Source organism: Mirounga angustirostris, unplaced genomic scaffold (genome assembly GCF_029215605.1).
Source record: "Mirounga angustirostris isolate CCGP_5_RB_7025 unplaced genomic scaffold, mMirAng1.0.hap1 SCAF_7, whole genome shotgun sequence".
In the NCBI taxonomy this organism is placed as follows: domain Eukaryota; kingdom Metazoa; phylum Chordata; class Mammalia; order Carnivora; family Phocidae; genus Mirounga; species Mirounga angustirostris.
Window position 1 is genome coordinate 89423976 of NW_026991715.1, and position 19115 is coordinate 89443090.

Here is a 19115-nt window from a genome sequence, read left to right on the forward strand (position 1 = left end):
TGCAGTGGAAAAGCAGCCAGAAGACAGCGACAGGGACACCTAACCATGGACATCCACAGCACTGGGCACACTTCCTCCCCTCCGAGTCCTGGACCACCACCACCCCCCCCCCCAGCCCTGTGAGTCCCACCCTCGTCTCTACAGCTGTAGCCTCAAGAACTACTTCTGACCAAACTCTAGGCTAGGCCACACCCCCTGGAAATGAGGGTGCTAGGAGGGGAAGCAGAGAGAGCCTGTGGTGTGAAGTGACATGGGACAGACCTGGGTTCCCATCCAGACTTTGTCACTCACCAGCTACACGCCTCAGGGCAAGTCACTGCTCCTCTCTGAGCCTCAGTTTTCCTATCTGTAAAACAGGAATAGCAGCCAACGCATCAATAGCATCTACTATGTGCAGTTGCCATTTTAAGCACGTTCTACTTTTTTTAAATCCTCAGACACTATGAGGTAGGCACCATCATGATCATCCCCATTTTATAGTGGAAGATGAGTGAGACGAGAAAGGTCCAGCAATGAGTCTAAGGTTATACGGTTGGCAAAGTCTGTGCGGTGACAGCAATGGACTTAGCAGGAGCAGAGCTAGTGTGGTCAAGTGGCTGGCCCCACGCCAGGGGCCGATGCCTGGGAAATGCGGGGAGCACTGGAGTGATAATGGGTACTCTTGAAGGGGTGCTTGGTTGGAACTTGGCAGAGGCAGGGTGAGGGCAGAGAGGCTCTACCAGCTGGTGCTGACCGCGTGCTGAGGCCAACATGTCAGCCTTGAAACCTTCCCTGAGAGTTGTGGGGAAGCACAGAATGGGAAGATGGGAAGATGGGAAGATGGGTGTGGAAGGTGGGAAAGCCAGGCTTCGAGGAGGAGGGGAGGGGTTTCTCACCTTTTAAGCCTCCATCCAGTCACATTTTATCTTTATAAGTCATCAAAGAGGAAACTCAGAGACGGGAAGCCTTTTAGCCAAGGTCACACAGCCAGTGACCAGCTTCTGGATCTGAATCCTCCCTCTTTCTTGTCTTTTCTACTCCAGGAGCCACAGGACCAGCTTCCCAGTGTGGAGGGGAACTTGCACTCTAGGGATGGGAGACACCCAATATGTTAGTGACATGAAGGGTGATCAGTGCTGGGAGTGGGAGACATGAAAGCCTGGGGGGGCGGGGACCTCCAAGGAGGCACTGAGACCCACCCATCAAGGCTGGGCACATGGGTTTGTTTCGGGGGTAGCAGGTGGCTGAAGAAAGGCAGATTCACAGAGGAGAGGGAGATCAGTGGTCACCTTCCTCCCACTGGTAAAGGAAACTGAAGACTATGATGGGGCCACTAAATTTGGCAACTTAAGGGTCCTTAGTGCCCCTGGCTGGAGCAGTGCCAGGAACAACAGGAGCAGGAGGGACAGACTGCAGATCTACAAATTATAGGATGCAGGTGATATGGAGGGGTGAAAGGTAAGAAGACCAGAAGGAGTAGGCTCCAGGGCATGTAAGCAGGGAACCCTCTTTTCTCTCCCTGAAAATAAAGAAAACGGGGCATGGGACATATGAGGACTCTGTACTATCTTTGTAATTTCTCTGTAAATTTAAAACTGTTCTAAAATTAAAAGTTTATTTAAAATTATAGATGGCAAAGAGGTGAGAGTGGGGTGGCTGGAGAGAGTTTGTAGGTGGCTGAGGGGAAGCAGAAATTTGAGGAAGGGAGAGTATGCTTATTGGACTTCTGTTTTTTGGATGTGAAATTGAGTGAGCAGGAGGCTGGGGAGGAGGAGGTGGTGGGGAGTTCTGAGCTGGGATACGTCAAGGGGAGCAGGAGGGGAATGAGGCCTGAGATCCCTCTACCTACCCCTCCCAGGCACCCCTCAGCCCTAATCCCACTGATTCTGCCTGGGCCTTGCTCCAAGTGGGGGCTGTGGAGAAACTGCTAGGGCCAGGGATCCATGGGCATGGTAGGTGCAGTTCCCCAGGCAGGTGTCTGTGAAATTCAGGGGGTTTGAAGAGGTTATTCCTACTCTAAAGCACTGGGACTCACTGCTGATCAACGCACACTGATCTCCTTCTCCTCTTGGTGTAATTGATTACCCAACTCAGAACTCAGAGGCCCAGCTGGGGATCACCTCCTCCTCCATCTCCCAGACTGGACCAAGTAAAGCTTGCTTGGTTCTGTCACCTCCCCCCAAAAGTTGGGGGTGGGAGGCTTTGTAGGAGGTGGAAAGGCTTCTTAGAGCTGGGGAGGGTTTCAGGGTCCCACCTCAGCAAGGTGGAGATGTTCCAGGAGGCCCTGGCAGTGGTGCTCACTCCCTTGTAGGGGACTTCTGTGCCCAGAGCTTTTGGGAAATAAAGGTGCAGAAGGCTGGCCCAGTAGTGTCCTTGGAGGAACCCTGCCCTGGGAGTCTGGGGTTAGATGCTGCTTCTGGAACTGTACTGGGGATTCCTCTGAGAGGCCTGAGCCTTGGGAGAGAAGGCAAAAGAATTCCTAGGCTGGCCCCATCTGAGACAGCCCTGGGGGCAGCTAGTAAGGGAGGGGGTGCCCAGAAGCAGGATGGGGCAGGGACCGAGAAGAAGTTGGGAATGTTGGGGTACTGAACTGGATTGGGGCTGGGCATGGTCAAGGAGGCAGGGATGGAGGGGTGTGACTGGGAACTGGGAACCCCACGGGAATAGGGTAGGCTGGACTGAGGAGGGTGCTGCTAGCGAAGGCGGATTGTGAATGTGTGGAGGTGCGCACTGATCATGGGGTTGGGAGTAGGCTGGGAAAGAAATGGGTTGGATGTGGGGTGGAGACACAGATGGCAATAGATAGTGATGGGGATGGACTAGGAGTGGAACTTTCAGAGGTGGATATGGGCTGCGGATGGGCCAGGGTGGCTGGTCCAGTTGGGTTGGGGTTGGGGGTTGGGACGGAAATGGACCAGGGATGGGGGCTGAGGCTGGGGCGGGGAGAAATTAAGCACGGAGTGGGGCTGGGCCCGGTTGGAATGAAGTGGATTTGGGACTGGAACCAGGAGCTGGAAAGGACAGGGGTGAAGCCGGGCCTGGGTAGTGGCTGCAGACAGGGATCGCGGTGAGGTGGGGTCGCCGCGGGGTATGGGGCTGGGGAAGAGGGTGAGCGCCTACACTGGGAACACGGTAGGCGAGGGTTTGGGACGTGGGTGAGCCGCGCCTGGGGAGCGGAAGGGCAGAACCGCGCCGGGGCGCGGCGCGCACGGGCTGTGGGTGAGGGGCGTGGGGGCGCCCCGGGGCAGGCCGGGAAGGGGGGGCGGCCCTCCCCCCTGGGCCGGGCCGGGGCGGCGCTAGGACCGAGCGCGCGGAGGGAGCGAGCCGGGCGGAGCCTGCGCCCCCCGCCCCCCGCCGGCCGGCTCCCCTCCCCCGGCCGCTGGCTCGCTCCGCTCGCAACGCTGCAGAGGCTTCGAGGCGGCGGCGGCGGCGACTCCTTCTTTCCTTCCCTCCTCCTCTGGACGTCCGTCCGTCTGTGCGTCTGTCCGTTCGGCCTCGGTCCGGCCAGCAGCATGGCCGGCGTCAGCTTCAGCGGCCACCGCCTGGAGCTGCTGGCGGCGTACGAGGAGGTGATTCGGGAGGAGAGCGCGGCCGACTGGTGAGCCCCCCGCCCCCCGGCCCCTTTGTCCCCGCGCCGCCGCCGCCGCCGCGCCTTTGTTTCCACCCGGCTCCGCCGCCCTGCAGCCGGGAAGGGAGGGGGAGATCCCGAAATGGTGCAGCGGCCCGGGAGGGCCAGGGAGGGGCTGCCTTTGTGCGCGCCGGGGGAGGGGCCGGGCCGGGCCAGGCGGGGCACTGCCGGGCCCCGAGCGCCCACAGGCGGTCCAAGTCGCGCGGTGGGAGCGGTGGCCGGACGCCGGCCGGGGACACGCAGGGTCCAGATGTGTGGCCCGGAGCCGCATGGCCCTGCGGGAGCCCATCCCCCGCCCTCTGCCCTCCCACCCTGGGCCCGGGGGACAGGTGTGCACGGGGCGGCCAAGGGCACCTTCGCCCCCTTCGAGCGGGCGAGGACCGGGCGGGGACGAGGCGGGGACCGAGCCAGCGGAGCCAGCGCAGCCTGCCTGGCCCAGCCCGGCCCGGCCACAGCACAAAGGAAAGCTAGGGCGGGGGAGGAGCGGAGCGGGCTGGGGGCCGGGGCGCCCCGCCCACCGGGGCCCTCTCGGAGTTGGAGTGTGATGGAGAGACGTTCACTGCCACATAGCAACCACCAAGCGACTCCTCTTCCCCTCAGGGGTCGCGGAGGAGGCAGAGATGAGTCCTCCTCTCCCCGATCCCGAAGGGGGTTGCGGGGACTAGACCGCAGGGCTGGGAGATGCCATGGGGACTGAACTGCCTGGCGAGGTGACCAGCTGGGGTCCCTGAGGGGAAGCTCTCAGGCGCACAAGTGTGGAGGGAGCCCCGAAAGAGGAATGAGAGAGTGAGTAGATCCAATGAGCCCCTAAGCTTCATGGCCCTGTGGCCAGAGGCTCTCAGCTCCTTGGTGGGGGAAAAGCTGAACTACCGTCTCCCCCTTCCCCTGCTGTTGTCTTCCCCTGAGCTGTGGGAGGGAATGGACCACCTGCTCTCGGGCTGGAGTCCGCTGGGGGGCAGGAAAGCAAAGGGGTCCCACACTACCCCATTCAGGAATCCTCTTCCTCCAAAATACTCTCTCCCGGGACAGGTGCCCTTTCGGTTCTCTAGGCCTGATCTTCTCTTGGAAGGCAGGAAACTGAGGCACAGAGAGAGGATAGGTCTGAGGGACCTCACTTGGGCTGGCTTCCCCCTCATCCTAGGAGGGCAGTGGGGTAGGGACACTGCCCTGGGGGCTGGAGGCCGGGCGAGATGGCCAGGCATCCACGCCATGGTACTGCAGCACTGGCGGGCAGCCAGGCCTGGAGGGATGGACGCGGGAGACGAGCTCTCATGTCCTCCGGGTCAGCCACAGGAGAGGCCAGCACAGGCTAAGCCGGCAGGCGGCCCACCCTTTGTCCCAGCCCTGCCCCAAGGGGGCTGAGATCATGGGAGGAGTTCAGGACAAGGGGCCGGCTTGGCCCAGTGGAGGAGCTAGGCTTGGGATAGGGGGCCTTCCCTGCAGAGAGGCACAGCCCACCTTAAAACCCCCCTCTCACCCTCTGGTCTGGTGTTTCTTGTCTACCATCACCCCATTTCCCTCTAACCTCCTAACAGCAGGGCTCTGGCAGCCCAGTGCAGGGCCACACAACCACGGCTGGGCCACATTCTGCTTAGCAGAGGCCTGGGCTCCCACCTCCCAGCAGCATCCATGTGGCCAAAGCAAGTTATTCATCATTGGCATGCGTCACCCCCCATCTGGGTTGTGTGTGGGGGATACACACATACGTACACACGGACCCTCGCACACACACACATTTGCTCACTCCCGAGGGCCTAGATAGCATGTTGTGAAAAGGGTGTGAGGGTCACATCCTGCAGAGTGGGGCATGAGTGCCCCCAGCGCCCAGCACAGAGCCAGGGGTACAGTGGAGTCTCCAGACTCAGGGCCAGACTCTGCACTCAGAGGCCAGAGGAGGGCATCTTGGGTCTAGTTGCTGTCTTGGTCAAGGGGCTTGGCACTGCCCTCCCTTACCTTGCCTCCTAGGGGGGAGCTCACTCCTAAGCGGCGGAGCCTCTGAAATGGACCACTGCCCCGGCTGTGTGCTCACTGTGTGGACCACACACAAGTGTCTGCTCCTCTCTGGTCCTCTTGAAAAGAGAAAGGGGATGGGACTCCGCCATATCCGGGACCCCCAAGGCCCTTCCAGCTCCAACATCCTGAGAGTGGGATTGTCCTGAGGGGTCCACGTGCCTTTGGTCCCCCACCTCAGCTGAATGCAGGATCTCCCTGGACTGGCTGCATTCCAGCCCCACCTCACCCGAGTCCAGTGTCTCTGGCCTGGGTGGCTTCTCAGAGTCCGTGTCAGCCCCTATCGGGGCTGCCCTGTGCTGGCCCCCGGACCCAGGGAGTGAGAGGTGTTGGTTTGACTGAATCGGATGTCTCCGCCTCACACAGCTTGCCGTGAGAGGCATTGTCTGTCTCCAGGGGTTGAAGCTGGAGAGACATGTAGATTCCTGGGCCCCCCATCCTGACACCTTGTGGCTTCACCAGCTCCCACCCATTCAGGCCTGGGCTGCCTCTGATGTGTTTGAGAAGCCCAGTCGAATGAGATGTGGGGTGGGCTCGGAGGCTTCTTGCCATCCCTGCTGGGGTATGGTAAGTGCTCTGGGGAGGTGCGGCTTAGGGCAGGGCTTCCTCGGGAGCTGGCTTTGGGTCCCTGAGGGATTTCAGCCAGGGGTGGGCCAGGAGGTAGAGAAGTAGGACTGGCCCTCCCGTGGAGGGAACCACGTATGCAGAGGCCCCCGGGTGGGAAACATCTAGAATTGTGTTTGGGATCAGGGAGCCATCCAGCATCCCAGGTGTTTGGTACGGATCTGGAGGTCTAGTTGGAAAGGCAGGCGGGGGCAGAGCTCAGGGTTTGAAGGCCCGCTGAAGGCTTTGAACTTAGGCCTGGTTTCTGCCAGGGCTGTGGCTGTTAGCAGGAAAGGTGGCCAGAGGCGAGTGGGTAAGGGTTGAGGATGGAAGGGGTCCTTGGCAGGGCCGGTGTCCCTGGGCCCTCAGAGAGGCTGACAAGGTGTCCCACGGAGGGGTGCTAGCTAGAGCAGTGTCTGGCACCCAGGGTCTTTGAGTTCTGCCTCTGTTTCTGGTCTGTGGAGTGGAGAGGGGCAGACCCCTGCTTCTCTGAGGGCCCTTTGTTCCCAGTGGTGGGTTAGGGTAGCCAGACAGGTGGTGGGACAGCTGTGTTGAGAAGCAGCTGCCAGGGTTGGGGCCCAGGCAACAGTTGGACCGGGAGCTTCCCAGCCCCACAGCCCACCTGTGTCCCTTTCCGGAGGGAGGGCTCCCGGAGAAGGGGGGGGTGGGGGCTAGGGGGCCATTTGGCCCCGGCAGTGACTTGTGCTGACCTCATGAGACTGGGCCAGGCCTTCCTTTTCCTTTCCTCCTCCCTCTCTCCTCCCTCCTCCTCCCTTCCTCCCTCCTTCCCTCCTCCTCCTCCACCCCCCTCCTTCCTCTTCCCGCTCTCCCTTCCTCCCCCTTCCCTCCCTCTCCCCCCCTTTTTCATTTTTCTCTTCATCCCTTCACTTCCTTCCTTTCTTTTCTCTTTCTTCCTCCTCTCTCCCTGTTTCTCCCTCCCTTTCTTTTCTCCATCACCCTGCCTCCCCTTCTTCTAGCCCCCACCCTCCTCCACCTCCCCTGCAAGTAGGGAAAGGAAAGCATGGGGAAGGGGCTTGAGACCTCCTGAGCCTCCGGGACAAGGCCCTTCTCCCTTGCCCCACTGGATTCTCAGGAGGAGACGTCTCTGCCTTCCCTTCCGTGACATGGATGCCGTGCTGGTGCGGCTAGGGAGAAAACGCCAGGGCAGAAAAAGCCAGGGAGGAGGGGGAAGGAGGAAGGCTGCTAGGGTCAGCTTTCTGGTGAAGCTAAGGCAGAAGGAAAGGCCAGCATTCCCAGGAGGCCAGGGCCTTCTCAGCTCTGGCAGAGGCCTAGGAGCTGGAAGCTCAGGAGAACATGCCCACCAGGGGTCCAAGTCTGGGCAAGAGTAACCTGGGCGACCTCATCCCCATTTCTGAGAGGTGGAGATTGAGGCCAAGGGCATGTCCCCAGGGTCCTTTGTGTTCAGGAGAATGTGGCTGGGGTGGGCCCCAGCATGTGCCAATTGCCAGGTTGCCATGGTTACCGAGGGATGCCCAGCAAAGAGAGCACCAGGTTCTCCTCCCCCTCCCTTGCAATGAAGGGGAGGGGCGGTGGATACTTGAAGAACACGCCAGGTAGGTTCCCAGCGCCGGCCAATGGGGGCTGAGGATCGTGGTAGCCAGGGAACGGTAACCAAGGAACCGTCGCCTTGGAGTCTCCATCTCACACCCGCTCACTGGGTTGTAGGCTGCCAGGGCCTGAGTTCTGAGAACGGGACACATGGGCTCCCTCAAAGCCAGCGACCAGGCAGCAATTTTTGCCCCCTTGCCTACTCCCCACCTGACTCGAGCCTCCCTCTACCAAGTCCCAGGCTGCCCCCCACTGGGCTCCAGCCAGAATTGGTGCCTAGCCCTGCTGTCATGATGACATGGCAGTGCTGGACCAGAACCCCTACTCCTGTCCTGCCTGCTCTGGGTCCCTCCTCCTCCCCAGGGCCATCCCCACCCAGAATTGGCGGCCTGGGCCCTGTCAGTACTCTGAGCCACCCCTCCCTCTCCCCAGGGCTCTGTATACATATGAGGATGGCTCAGATGACCTCAAGCTTGCAGCATCAGGAGGTAAGAATTCCAGCCATTCCTTTGCCTTTCTCTCCGCCCCCTCCTCCGGTTGTTTTCTTCCCCACCCTCCTGGCTCTGGGCCATCTCCCTGCCTGCAGCCAGCCAACCCACACTTGTCTGCCTGTGTCCTTCCTCCAGCCATCCCGAAGATCCCCAGGGTGGGGAGGGAGGGAGCCTTGCTTGTTCTTTGATTATGGGAAGACTGAGCTTCAGAGACGGAGAGTGACTTGCCCAAAGTCACACAGCTAGGGAGAAGGGGGCTGGCAGGGATGGCCCAGATCACATCCATTTTCTCCGGAGCCCAGGGGTTTTATTTTACCTCACTGGGCATAGCACTGTGTGAGAGGTGATGATGTGCGAAGAGTGAGACATGGGATGTGTGAAGAACAAACACTTCCGCAGTCCTAAATCGGGCCCTGGGGAATTCAGAGATAAAGCTTGCCCCTGCCTGTTGTCCCTATTCACACCAGCGCAGAGCTGTGGGACCTCCAGATCTCTGGGTGCGCCTGGCAGAGCCCACGAGAGGAGTCTTTCCTTCGGGTTCCGGGCCCTTTGCAGGGTAAGGGCTCAGGAGATGGGGAGTCTTGCTTGACACCCTCCTGATGCCCCCAGATGGGGGTTTGCAGGAGCTCTCCGGCCACTTTGAGAACCAGAAGGTGATGTACGGCTTCTGCAGCGTCAAGGACTCCCAGGCTGCTCTGCCAAAATACGTGCTCATCAACTGGGTATGCAGCTGTGCGCTGGGGGAGGGGGGAAGGGCCCAGAACAGGCCCCCTGCTCCCCGCTTCTCCTGCCGACACCGCCAGAGAGAGCCCCACTAGCCCTTTGGGAAGAGAGCCCGGGGCCTCAGGCTGCTCTCCCTCTTGTCCTTTCCCGACCCCCTCTTTGCTGGGTGCTTTGCAGGTTGGTGAAGATGTGCCTGATGCCCGAAAATGCGCTTGTGCCAGCCACGTGGCTAAGGTGGCTGAGTTCTTCCAGGTGCGAGTGGGGCCAGGGCTCGGGTGGGGCCGGACTCCCAGGGGCCGGGTCTGCAGGCTGGTGGTGGTCACGGGATGGAGCCGTGCCGCCTGAACACGCCTTCTTGCTGCAGGGTGTCGATGTGATCGTGAATGCCAGCAGCGTGGAAGACATCGATGCGGGTGCCATCGGACAGCGGCTCTCCAACGGGCTGGCGCGGCTCTCCAGCCCCGTGCTGCACCGACTGCGGCTGCGGGAGGATGAGGGCGCCGAGCCGGTGGTCAGTGTGTGCCCGGGGCGGGCTGGCCTGCCAGGGCTTCGGCCACCCCCTTCCTGCCAGTCAGTCCTCACCGTCTGTGAACGGGAGCTCCCAGAGCACTGGGCCTGCTCCTCGCGCCCGCTCATGCCAAGCTGTTTGACTCTGCAGGGCACCACCTATCAGAAAACGGATGCAGCTGTGGAAATGAAGCGGCTTAACCGCGAGCAGTTCTGGGAGCAGGCCAAGGTGTGGACCCCGCCCCAGCGTTCAGGCTGAGCTGCCCCTCCCTGACCCCGCCCCAAGGCATAGCTCTGGGCTCTGTCCCCAAGTCCGTCCCTTAAACAGTGAGTCCTGTCTTGTGTGGTACCCCGGCTGAAAGAGGGAGCCCTTTTGGCCTTAAGCCCATAAGGCATAATTCCCAGAACCAGAACCTCCCTGGTCCTGGGTTGGGGATGGGCTGGAGGGGCAGGGGCAGGGGCAGGGGCGGGCCCCAGCTCAGGGCCTGCACTGCCTTGGTGTGGGGGGTTGCAGAAGGAGGAAGAGCTGAGGAAGGAGGAGGAGCGGAAGAAGGCCCTGGATGAGAGACTGAGGTTTGAGCAAGAGCGGATGGAGCAGGAGCGCCAGGAGCAGGAGGAGCGGGAACGGCGCTACCGAGAGCGGGAACAGCAGATCGAGGAGCACAGGTTGGCCCTGCCCCGCCCTAGGCCACCTGCTCCGGCCTCGTGTGGACCCACCCTAAGGTGTGCATGCCACCTTCTCGTTCCAGGAGGAAACAGCAGACTTTAGAAGCCGAGGAGGCCAAGCGGCGGTTGAAGGAGCAGTCTGTCTTTGTGAGTTTTTAGCCAGGGCTCCCGGTCTCCTGGTGAGGGGATGTGAGAACGGTCCCTGTGTTCCTGGGCCTTGGGAGGGGGGCCTGGAGCGGGGGGATGGTTATCAGTGGCTTGGGGACAGTTCTGGGTGTTCAGAGTACCTCTGCATGGGCACGGAGTGTCATAGAGTGTCAGGCCTGTCACCCAACCACGTGGGTCTCTGTTCCCTGGCTGGGGAAAGAGACCTCTTTGAAGAACCTTATTCTGTAGACTGAAAGAGAAAATCTACCTTGACCCAGACCCTCACTGACCAGGCGCACCCCCCCTCCCCCCCGCCCAGTGGAGCCTGAGAGGCTGGGGTGGATTAGACAGGCTTCCTGCGCTTTGGGGGCTGAGGGCCTGGCCCCCACCACAGTTGTGCCGCAGAGCCACATGAATGAGTTTGGGCCAGCGTTCGGAGCATCTGTGCACATGTGTGTGTCGTCCCAAGGGTGCTGTCTGACCTCCAAACCTTGGGGTGGCCCACAAAATCGTATTGGAGTTGAGTCTCCATGCTTTGAATGGAATTTTGTATTTCTTAAATAGCGAAGGTCATTCAGGCTGGAGCGTGGTATAGTTCTGGATGGGAGGTGGGCAGTTCTCTGGACGGGACTGTGCTGACCAGTTGTGCCATGAGGACCCAGACAGGAGGCTGGGAGGGCGAAGACCAGACAGCCCTGCAGCCCCTGGCATGAAGTCACGCCAGCCCTGGGGGTCAGACGCCATGCGGGTAGTGAGCTCCAGCTGCAGCCATTCATTCGGCGCACCTTTGCCGCGGGTTAGAAACAGTGGCAGACAAGGTGGGCAAGACTTTTCACAAAAGTAATTGATGAAGCAAGTTTATTTTGAATTGTGCCAAAATGTCCGTAGAATGGGCTGTCTTCACCATTTTTAAGATTACATTTTAGTGGCATTAAGATTCCCAACAAATTCACATCATACAGCTGTTCCCACTGTTTACCTCCAGAATTTTTTTTTCATCTTCCCATACTGAAACTCTGTCCGCATTAAACACTCACTCCCCATTCTCTCCTCCCCCAGACCCCTGGCAATTGCCTTTCTGCTGTCTGTGAATTTGACTACTCTTAAGTACCTCATTTGAATGGAATCGTAATTTTTTTGTGTGTGTGACTAGGTTATTTCATTTAGCACAGTGTCTTCAAGGTTTATCCACGTGTCAGAATGTCTTCCTTTTTAAGGCTAATAATATTCCATTGTATGAATACGCCACATGTTGTTTATCCATTCAGAGCAAGGTCACTCTGGAAAAGCGTATTTTGACAGAAAATTTCACACACAGGCACCCCAAAGTTGAAAGAATAGTATGGTGAGTCCCCTGAAGTGATCACTCATCTTCACCAGTTGTCAGCGCCTCAGGCAAAGTCTTAAGGTCTCACACCATTGTATTATAGTCTCATCCGGCCCTTCAGGTGTGGCTCGTGTGACAGTGACAGTGGATGTTCTAGCAGGTCAGCGTGGTGACCCTACAACTTCAGGCCCTCTGAAGAAGGTCCCATGTGAGAACTTTGGAATTTAGAACCATAAAATGCTTTCCCGTTGCTTAAGCTGTCGTTCTGCTTTCTCTTTGTGAAGAATTGCATTCCTTGTCTGAGTTCCCTTTTTGCGTGGGCTGCCAGGGAGCCCCCATGTATCTGAAAATGGTCAGACCCAGCGGTGTCTTTGACCCTGTGATTAGCGTATTGATCTCACTTTCCTACCCGTAGCCCAGTTTGTTTCAATGTTTTGTACTTTGTTGGTAGTTCAGGCTTTTGTGGTGAGCTTGCCTCTAGTCCTTTCATTTGAACGAGGCAGAGGAATCTCGTGAGGTCAGCCTAGGCAGTGCAGGAATACCAGCAAAGGCTGGTGGGATATAATTTATGGGAAGGCGAGCCTGACTAGAGCCCAGTGGGCTGAGGAGCAAGGCAAATTTGATTGGAAAGAGAGCTCGGTCAGAGGAGGACTTGAGATTTCATTCTGGAAGACGCAGAGCTGTGGTTGGAGTGACAACCGTCTTGAGGGGGGTACTTGGAAGGGCCATTCTCTTAATGTATCCTGAGGGAAAAGTTGAAGTCTTAGGTTATGTGTGCAAAACAAAGAAGCCCTGTAACTTTCCCGCCGTACCCTCGGCACAGCCCCTCCCGCCCCATCCGCCGCACTAGCAGCAGGTGCAGCATGGTTCAGAAGCCATGCTGTAGTGAGTGCAGGTGAGCAAACGTGCACCAGCTGACCCTTGTGCTGGCCGCTCATACGCAGATCCGACTTCCCGGTCTGTGTCACCCACAGAGGATGGGGCAAGGATCCCGGAAAAAGGCAGTTAGGATACAGTGTAACCTGGGGTGTGTGCCTGGACCGCCTCGTGGAGACCCAGAAATGACCTGAATGGGCGAGGGAGCTCTTCCCCAGGAGGCAGTGCCCAAGCTGAGGCTGGAAGTGGGAAGAGTTGGACCTGGGGTGGGAGTTGGGCATTTGGGGCAGGAGAGATTGAGCTCCTGTGCGAAGGCGTGGAGGGGGGAGACGGTGTTCCTGTTCCAGGAACTGTGACCACGTCGGGCTGAGTGAGACTTTCTGGCTACATCTTACAGGGTGTGTGGGTGAGTCAGGGCAGGAGGTGGGTGTTAGAGCGGTGACAGGCCAGATCAGACAAGAGGAAAGGGAACGTGGGACAAACAAGGGGCCTTTATTCCTGGGGTTGCAGCCTCAAAACTGCAGTGCAGTTAGCTGGTGCAGTGCAATAGGGAATGGTGGGGACTGCAGCGAGCAGGTCATTTCCAGGGTCCAGAGAGAGAGCTTGGTCAGAGGAGGACTTGCACTTTCATTCTGGAAGACGCAGAGCTGTGGAGTGACAGTGCAGGTGGAGAGGGAGCTATGTGACTGGGTGGTGAAGGGAGCAGAGGTGCCACCTCCAAGCCCCTTCCTGCCAGGTTGTGGAGAAAACATGGGGCCTGTTAGAAGGCCAAGAGCTCAGGGAGAGTGGGGTGCCCAGGACACTGTCCCTTGGGTTTCCAGGGTGACCAACGGGACGAGGAGGAAGAGACCCAGATGAAGAAGTCCGAATCGGAGGTAGAGGTGAGAGCTGGGAAGAGGGCACATGAGGTGGGCAGGGCTCGCCTCTGCTGGGCCCGCCCTGACCCCTTCTCTGTGCCCCTAGGAGGCAGCGGCCATTATTGCCCAGCGGCCTGACAACCCGCGGGAATTCTTCAAGCAGCAGGAACGAGTTGCATCAGCCTCTGCGGGCAGCTGCGATGCACCCTCGCCCTTCAACCACCGGCCAGGTAGTCCCAGGTCCCACCCCCACCTGACCCCCACTCCTCAGGTCTGGGGCCTGAGCCTCCCTGCGGCTCTTTCTTGGAAGGGAAGCCTTGCCCAAGGACCCCTTGGAGAAGGCAAGGCCACTCATCGAGTCTGCTTTCACTCCCCGGCTCCGAGGTGGCAGGACTGAGAGGGGCTCAAGCCGGGGTCGGTGTTGGCCTTGGCTGAGCAGCGGGTAGTGCCAGAGGTCATCCGGGCAGCTCTGGCATGGGCTGAGGCACCCCCCTGGCTGCAGGGAGCAGCCCCGCCGGGGTTGAACTAGGTCTTGCTTGCAGGGCTGCGGGTGCATGTGGGGTGGGCTCTGACCCTGGACCTGAGTTTGAGCAGCCTGGGACCCTGCACCCAGTGCTCGCTGCTGGGGTTCTCGCGGTGCGGCTCCCACCTCCCTCCACAAAGCACCTTTCCGCTCTGTCCGCTGCTCTGCGTGTTTGCCCCTGCTGTGTGCTTGGCCCTGTGCTGGGGTTCCAGGGCTGGGGCCCGCTGTCCCGTGATGCTTAGGGGCTGGTTTGGTGTGGCAGGCTCATTGCTGTGCGTGCCTGGTGCTGGTGGGAGTCATCTGATGGCTTGAGGCTGTGGCCTAGCGTGGCTGATTGTGCGCCCTAGCTGAAAGCAGTTTGGACGGCTAGGGCCGGCCCTGGGGGCGGGTGAGGCCTCGGGCAGGGGTGGGGGAGACTGACCCTCTCTTGTCCTCTGTCTCTCTCTGTCTGTCTCTCTCGGCAGGTCGTCCGTACTGCCCTTTCATAAAGGCATCGGACAGTGGGCCTTCCTCCTCCTCCTCTTCCTCCTCCTCCCCTCCACGGACTCCCTTTCCCTATATCACCTGTCACCGCACCCCAAACCTCTCTTCCTCCCTCCCATGTAGGTAGCAGCCCCAGGCTTCAGTGGGAGGGGTAAGGAGGGCCCCGCTTCCCAGCAGTGCCCCCACCCTCACTCCCCCAGCCTGACCGCTGATCTCTGGTGTTTGTCCCCAGAGCAGGTACTACCTGCCTCTTTCCCCTGGCCCCGAAGGGGCTCTGACCCCAAGGGGCCTGGCTTATAGGATCTGGAGCTGTGGTCTGGCCCCTGAGGGGCCTGGGGGGGCTCCCAGCCTCCACCCAGACTCCACACAGGAGGTGCTGGCCAGACCCCAAGGTGGACAGTCCTGGCCCCCACCTGGCTCCCGGGCCCTCCCTGACCAGCCTGGGGGTTTGTTCCACAGGCAGCCACCTGGACAGCCACCGGAGGATGGCACCCACCCCCATCCCCACCCGGAGCCCATCTGACTCCAGCACGGCTTCTACCCCTGTCACCGAACAGATTGAGCGGGCTCTGGATGAGGTCATGTCCTCACAGCCTCCACCACTGCCCCCGCCACCCCCGCAAGGTGAGTGAGGGGCTACACCCTAGCTGCCCCAGGGCTCCCACCAGTCCTTGGGCTGGGACCCCCACGTGGCCATGGTAGCACCTCCTCGGGGATCTGAGTCAGCCATCACCCACGTTGTACTGCGCTGGGGGTGCCTATGGCCGGGGGGAGCCCTGGTGTTGTGGTCAGGCCTGCCGTCTCTCAACCTCGGCGTGTCTCCCTGGCACGGGGATCCGGCCTTCTCCCGGGGCTGCCGAGCAGCTGAAAGAGCCTAGGAGATAGAGGGGCAGCAGGGCCCAGGGGGTGTGCTGGAAGGTGCTCCGTATGGAGCCCTTCATGGAAGCCTCCTCCCCTGGAAGCCGCTGACTCCCCAGCGGGTGGGCAGAGCAGAGTAGGGTGGCTGTCCCCAGGCCTGCGTCCTTTCCTGGGGGAGCTGACCACCTGTCTGTCCTCCATGTGTGCTATGACAGAGACCCAGGAGCCCGGGCCCGGCCTGGATAGCGAAGAGACCAGCAAAGAGGCCAGAGCTGCAGCCCCTGAGGCCTGGGCCGGCCCCGGGGAGGAGCCCCCACAGGCCCCGGAGCCTCCCCGGGGGCAAGGCAGCCCCACGGAGGACTTGATGTTCACGGCAGCTCCAGAGCAGGCCGTCCTGGCTGCCCCGCTGGAGCCTGCCGCGGCCAGTGCGACCGCAGCTGACACCCCGGCCGCGGAGGCCGTAGAGACCGACACTGCCACTGCTCACACCGCTGTTGCCACCCCCGTAACCCCCGCCGCTGCCAGCCTCATTGACCTATGGCCTGGCAACGGGGAAGAGGCCTCCACAGCCCAGGCTGAGCCTCGGGTCCCCACACCTCCCTCGGGTGCCGAGGTCACTCTGGCAGAGGTACCCCTGCTAGACGAGGTGGCTGAGGAGCCACTGCCACTGGCAGGCAAAGGCTGTGCCAACCTTCTCAATTTTGATGAGCTGCCTGAGCCGCCAGCTACCTTCTGTGACCCAGAGGAGGAACTAGAAGGGGAGCCCCTAGCTGCCCCCCAGGTCCCAACTCTGCCCTCGGCTCTAGAGGAGCTGGATCAGGAGCCAGAGCCAGAGCCCCACCTGCTGACCAATGGCGAGACCACCCAGAAGGAGGGGACCCAGGTGGGGCAGGGACAGCCTGGTGGGAGGGGTGGTGGTCAGGGTTCTAGCAGGAGGGTACCCCCTTTCTCTGTGACCCACGTTATTGGAGGGTCATTCCGTTCTTCCTCCTTGGGCCAGCTCTGCTTTTTTTGCCCAAGGCAGGTATATATGTTTCCCTGGAAACCACTGATGGAATCACTGGTTGCTGGGGAAACGAGCTCAGGCCTGGTAGGTCCGCCCTAGTCATCCTGGGTGGGGCCCAGTGACCTGGAGCTTTCCTCCTGCAGGCCAGTGAGGGCTACTTCAGCCAATCACAGGAGGAGGAGTTCGCCCAATCGGAAGAGCCGTGCGCAAAGGCCCCGCCTCCTGTGTTCTACAACAAACCTCCAGGTAGTACTGGGATGGGCGATGGGGGGATTCCGGTAGGGGTGCTGGGTTCAAGTGTGAACATGCGCGTGCGCGCACGCACACAATCAGTTGGCGGTGCTGGGTTCAAGTGTGTTTGCATATACACACAGCCACAGCTCCCAGGGGTTGGGGGACAGCCGTGGATCTGCTGGGCAATCTCCTTAACTCCACTCCCTTCCCAACGTCACAGAAATCGACATCACCTGCTGGGATGCAGACCCAGTACCAGAAGAGGAGGAGGGCTTCGAGGGCGGTGATTAGCGGTGGCGCCCGCCCTCAGGCTGCCCTTGCCAAGGCCGCCCACCTGTGCCGGCCTCTGGCCAGACGGCCCGCCGCGCCTGCACTCGCAGCAGCTCCGCCTGGCACCCACTCCGGATTCCGGCCCTGGCCCAGGACTTGGCCGCTTCCCTACCCACAGGGCCCGACTTTTACAGCTTTTCTCTTTTTTTTAAAGTTGATAGGAGACTTGTACAGTTGACTGGTTTTCCTCCCGTTGGTAGTTGAGACGCTGTTGCAAATTCTACCCCGTCCCCGCCCGGTCCAGATTGTAGCTCTTAGTCCTCCCTGCTCATTCAAGCTGGCCGGGGTGGAGGCCTCACCCTACTTGGGGCCTGGCGTCGGGGGAGCTCTGGTGGGAAAATGCCCCACCTCTTTTCCTAGTTTTATGTTTCTTGGAAAAATATCACTTTGTATTCTCTGTCCAGGGCTTCAGATATTTTGCACGAATTTTAAAACATGGCAATAAATGGCTCGTGGGCTCTGGCTCCCTGGGACCCCCTCCCCGCCCTTCTCTTGACCCCTCCCCGCCTGTCCCAAAGGAAGTAGGCCCAACTGGGGCCCCTCAGCTTCCAGGCCCTTTCCTGCCCCCCTCCTGCTGGGCAGGTCCCAAGCTGGAGGCCCTAGGCGAGGATCAGGTCAGGGCTATTGGTGGGGCCCGGGGCTTGGGTGGCCCCTCCCCAACTCCTCCCTCTTTGCTTGGGTTCCTTTTTCACGTTCAGTAACTGTTTTTTGGAAAGCACAAACTTCTGTAACGGGTCGTGCTCATGTCTGTTAATAAAGAAATCCAGATCCCTTCGGGCCTGCTGCTCCGGGCCTCCAGGGGCGGATCTGGGGTGTGCCGCCTGCCCTGATCCCGATTCCCAACTCTTCCCACCTCCAAGGTCACCGGGGCTGCCTTCACTGTGATCTGATGGGCAGGGAAGTTAGGGTCTGGGGCTCCCAGGGGAACCAGCCTATGAAGTTAGGTTCCGCACCCTCAGGCCAGTTTGTAGTCAAAAGGCGCACTCAGGTTCTGTCCCACCAAGGCCCAGGCACGCCTGGCTACCAGAACCTTGGGCGCAAGCAGTGGGTGTCCCCTCCGCTTGTACCAAACCAGATCACACACCTTTATTATCCTCAAAATGTAACAAACGGGGTAAGAAATCCCTCCCCCCTCCCCCCCCCCCCCCCGCAGTCCAAGGGAAGCGTTTAAAAAGCCCCGCAGTCAGGCCATGAGTCCGCGGGTGGGGCCCGGAACGCCCCTCTATACGGCTGTAGTCCTCCCGAACAAGGGGATGGAGACCGGCAGACGCCAAGCTCCATGCTCCAGCGGCTCGCGGCTGCTGAGCTCCGAGTCGGTCCAGCTGGGGAAGACCCGGCGGCTACGGTCCGCTTGCAGACAGAGCGCAGGGCAGGGTGGTGCGGGCCGTGGAGCGCTGGGCAGGTGCAGCGCCGACGTGTAGCCCCGGTCCAGGAAGAGCGGCTTGTAGCTGGGCGGCGGCTGCTCCTGTTTCTCCGCGCTGTCGCGGCGGCTCAGAAAGGGTGTGACGATCTTACGGTAGAGGCCGCGCGTGTCCGTGAGCACCTCACTGTAGGGCGGCGGCGGCTCGGCCATCAGCACCGCCTCTTCATAGCACGGTGGCTTGGACATGTCCGATTCCGCTGCAGAATGGGAAGCGATCCGAGGGGTGAGGCCACCCGTCCCCGGCCTCCCGCGGAGGCCTTGGCCAGCCGCCAACCCCCGGCCCAGCCCGCTCCCTCCAAGGTCCTCAGGGAGGCTGTCCACTGGAAGCCTCGCTGGTCTGCAGTGGTCCCGCCCACCCTTAGTGGCCCGCGTTGCCCCGGGCAGAGGTCAGGACTCACCTTGGCGCGGGTAGCTCCAAGGCCGCGGCGGCACGGAGAGGTGCGCCGGCGGCGGGTGCGGAAGCGCGTGGTGGTGTGCGTGCGGGTGTGCGTGTGGTTGCGCCGGCCCGTGGTGCAGCAGCGGGTGAACGTGCACGTGCTGATGCGCGTGCGCCGGCGCCTCCAGGCGGCCGCGCTGCGGTGGTGGCGGTGGTGCCAAGCCTGGGGGGCTCCCGGCCAGGCTGCCCTCGAGCTCCAGGGGCTCCAGCTCGAGGGCGCGCAGGTTCTGCTCACGTAGTCGCTCCTCCTGGCGCCGTTTGAGGCGGCGGCGCAGGAAGCTGCAGAAGCAGCAGAGTAGGACGATGAGACCCCAGATGAGCCAGAAACCGGCGAAGCACGTGAGGAATGTGTAGGTGCCCTGGGACATAACCATGGCGGCGGCGGGGCGGCGGGTCCTCGGCTGCTTCACTGGACACTGGGCTCCTCTACGTGACCCCG

General features: G+C 60.7%; 2 protein-coding genes across 4 annotated transcripts; one reads left to right on the forward strand and one right to left on the reverse strand.

Annotated features, from left to right (window-relative positions):
• Positions 1-3331: 3331 nt before the first annotated feature.
• On the forward strand, positions 3332-17216 carry DBN1 (drebrin 1). Of its 3 annotated transcripts, XM_045900279.3 has the most exons (15): positions 3332-3577; positions 8222-8277; positions 8890-9002; positions 9181-9255; positions 9368-9514; positions 9662-9739; positions 10025-10176; positions 10260-10323; positions 13348-13407; positions 13490-13613; positions 14371-14508; positions 14849-15013; positions 15463-16130; positions 16397-16499; positions 16708-17216. In XM_045900279.3, the coding sequence occupies exons 1-15, from the start codon at positions 3492-3494 to the stop codon at positions 16776-16778; spliced, it is 2100 nt and encodes a 699-aa protein (XP_045756235.1). In that variant the 5' UTR covers positions 3332-3491; the 3' UTR covers positions 16779-17216. The 3 variants fall into 3 exon arrangements, with proteins under 3 accessions (XP_045756235.1, XP_045756251.1, XP_064452565.1); XM_045900295.3 differs by lacking the exon at positions 14371-14508 and having other exon boundaries at positions 3340-3577; XM_064596495.1 differs by lacking the exons at positions 3332-3577; positions 14371-14508 and adding an exon at positions 4209-4393.
• On the reverse strand, positions 16953-19050 carry PRR7 (proline rich 7, synaptic). Its single transcript, XM_045900344.3, has 2 exons — positions 18639-19050; positions 16953-18437 (listed from the first exon to the last, which is right to left on the reverse strand). Exons 1-2 carry the CDS (start codon positions 19048-19050, stop codon positions 18040-18042), a joined length of 810 nt encoding a protein of 269 aa, XP_045756300.1. The 3' UTR covers positions 16953-18039.
• Between the last annotated feature and the right edge of the window lie 65 nt (positions 19051-19115).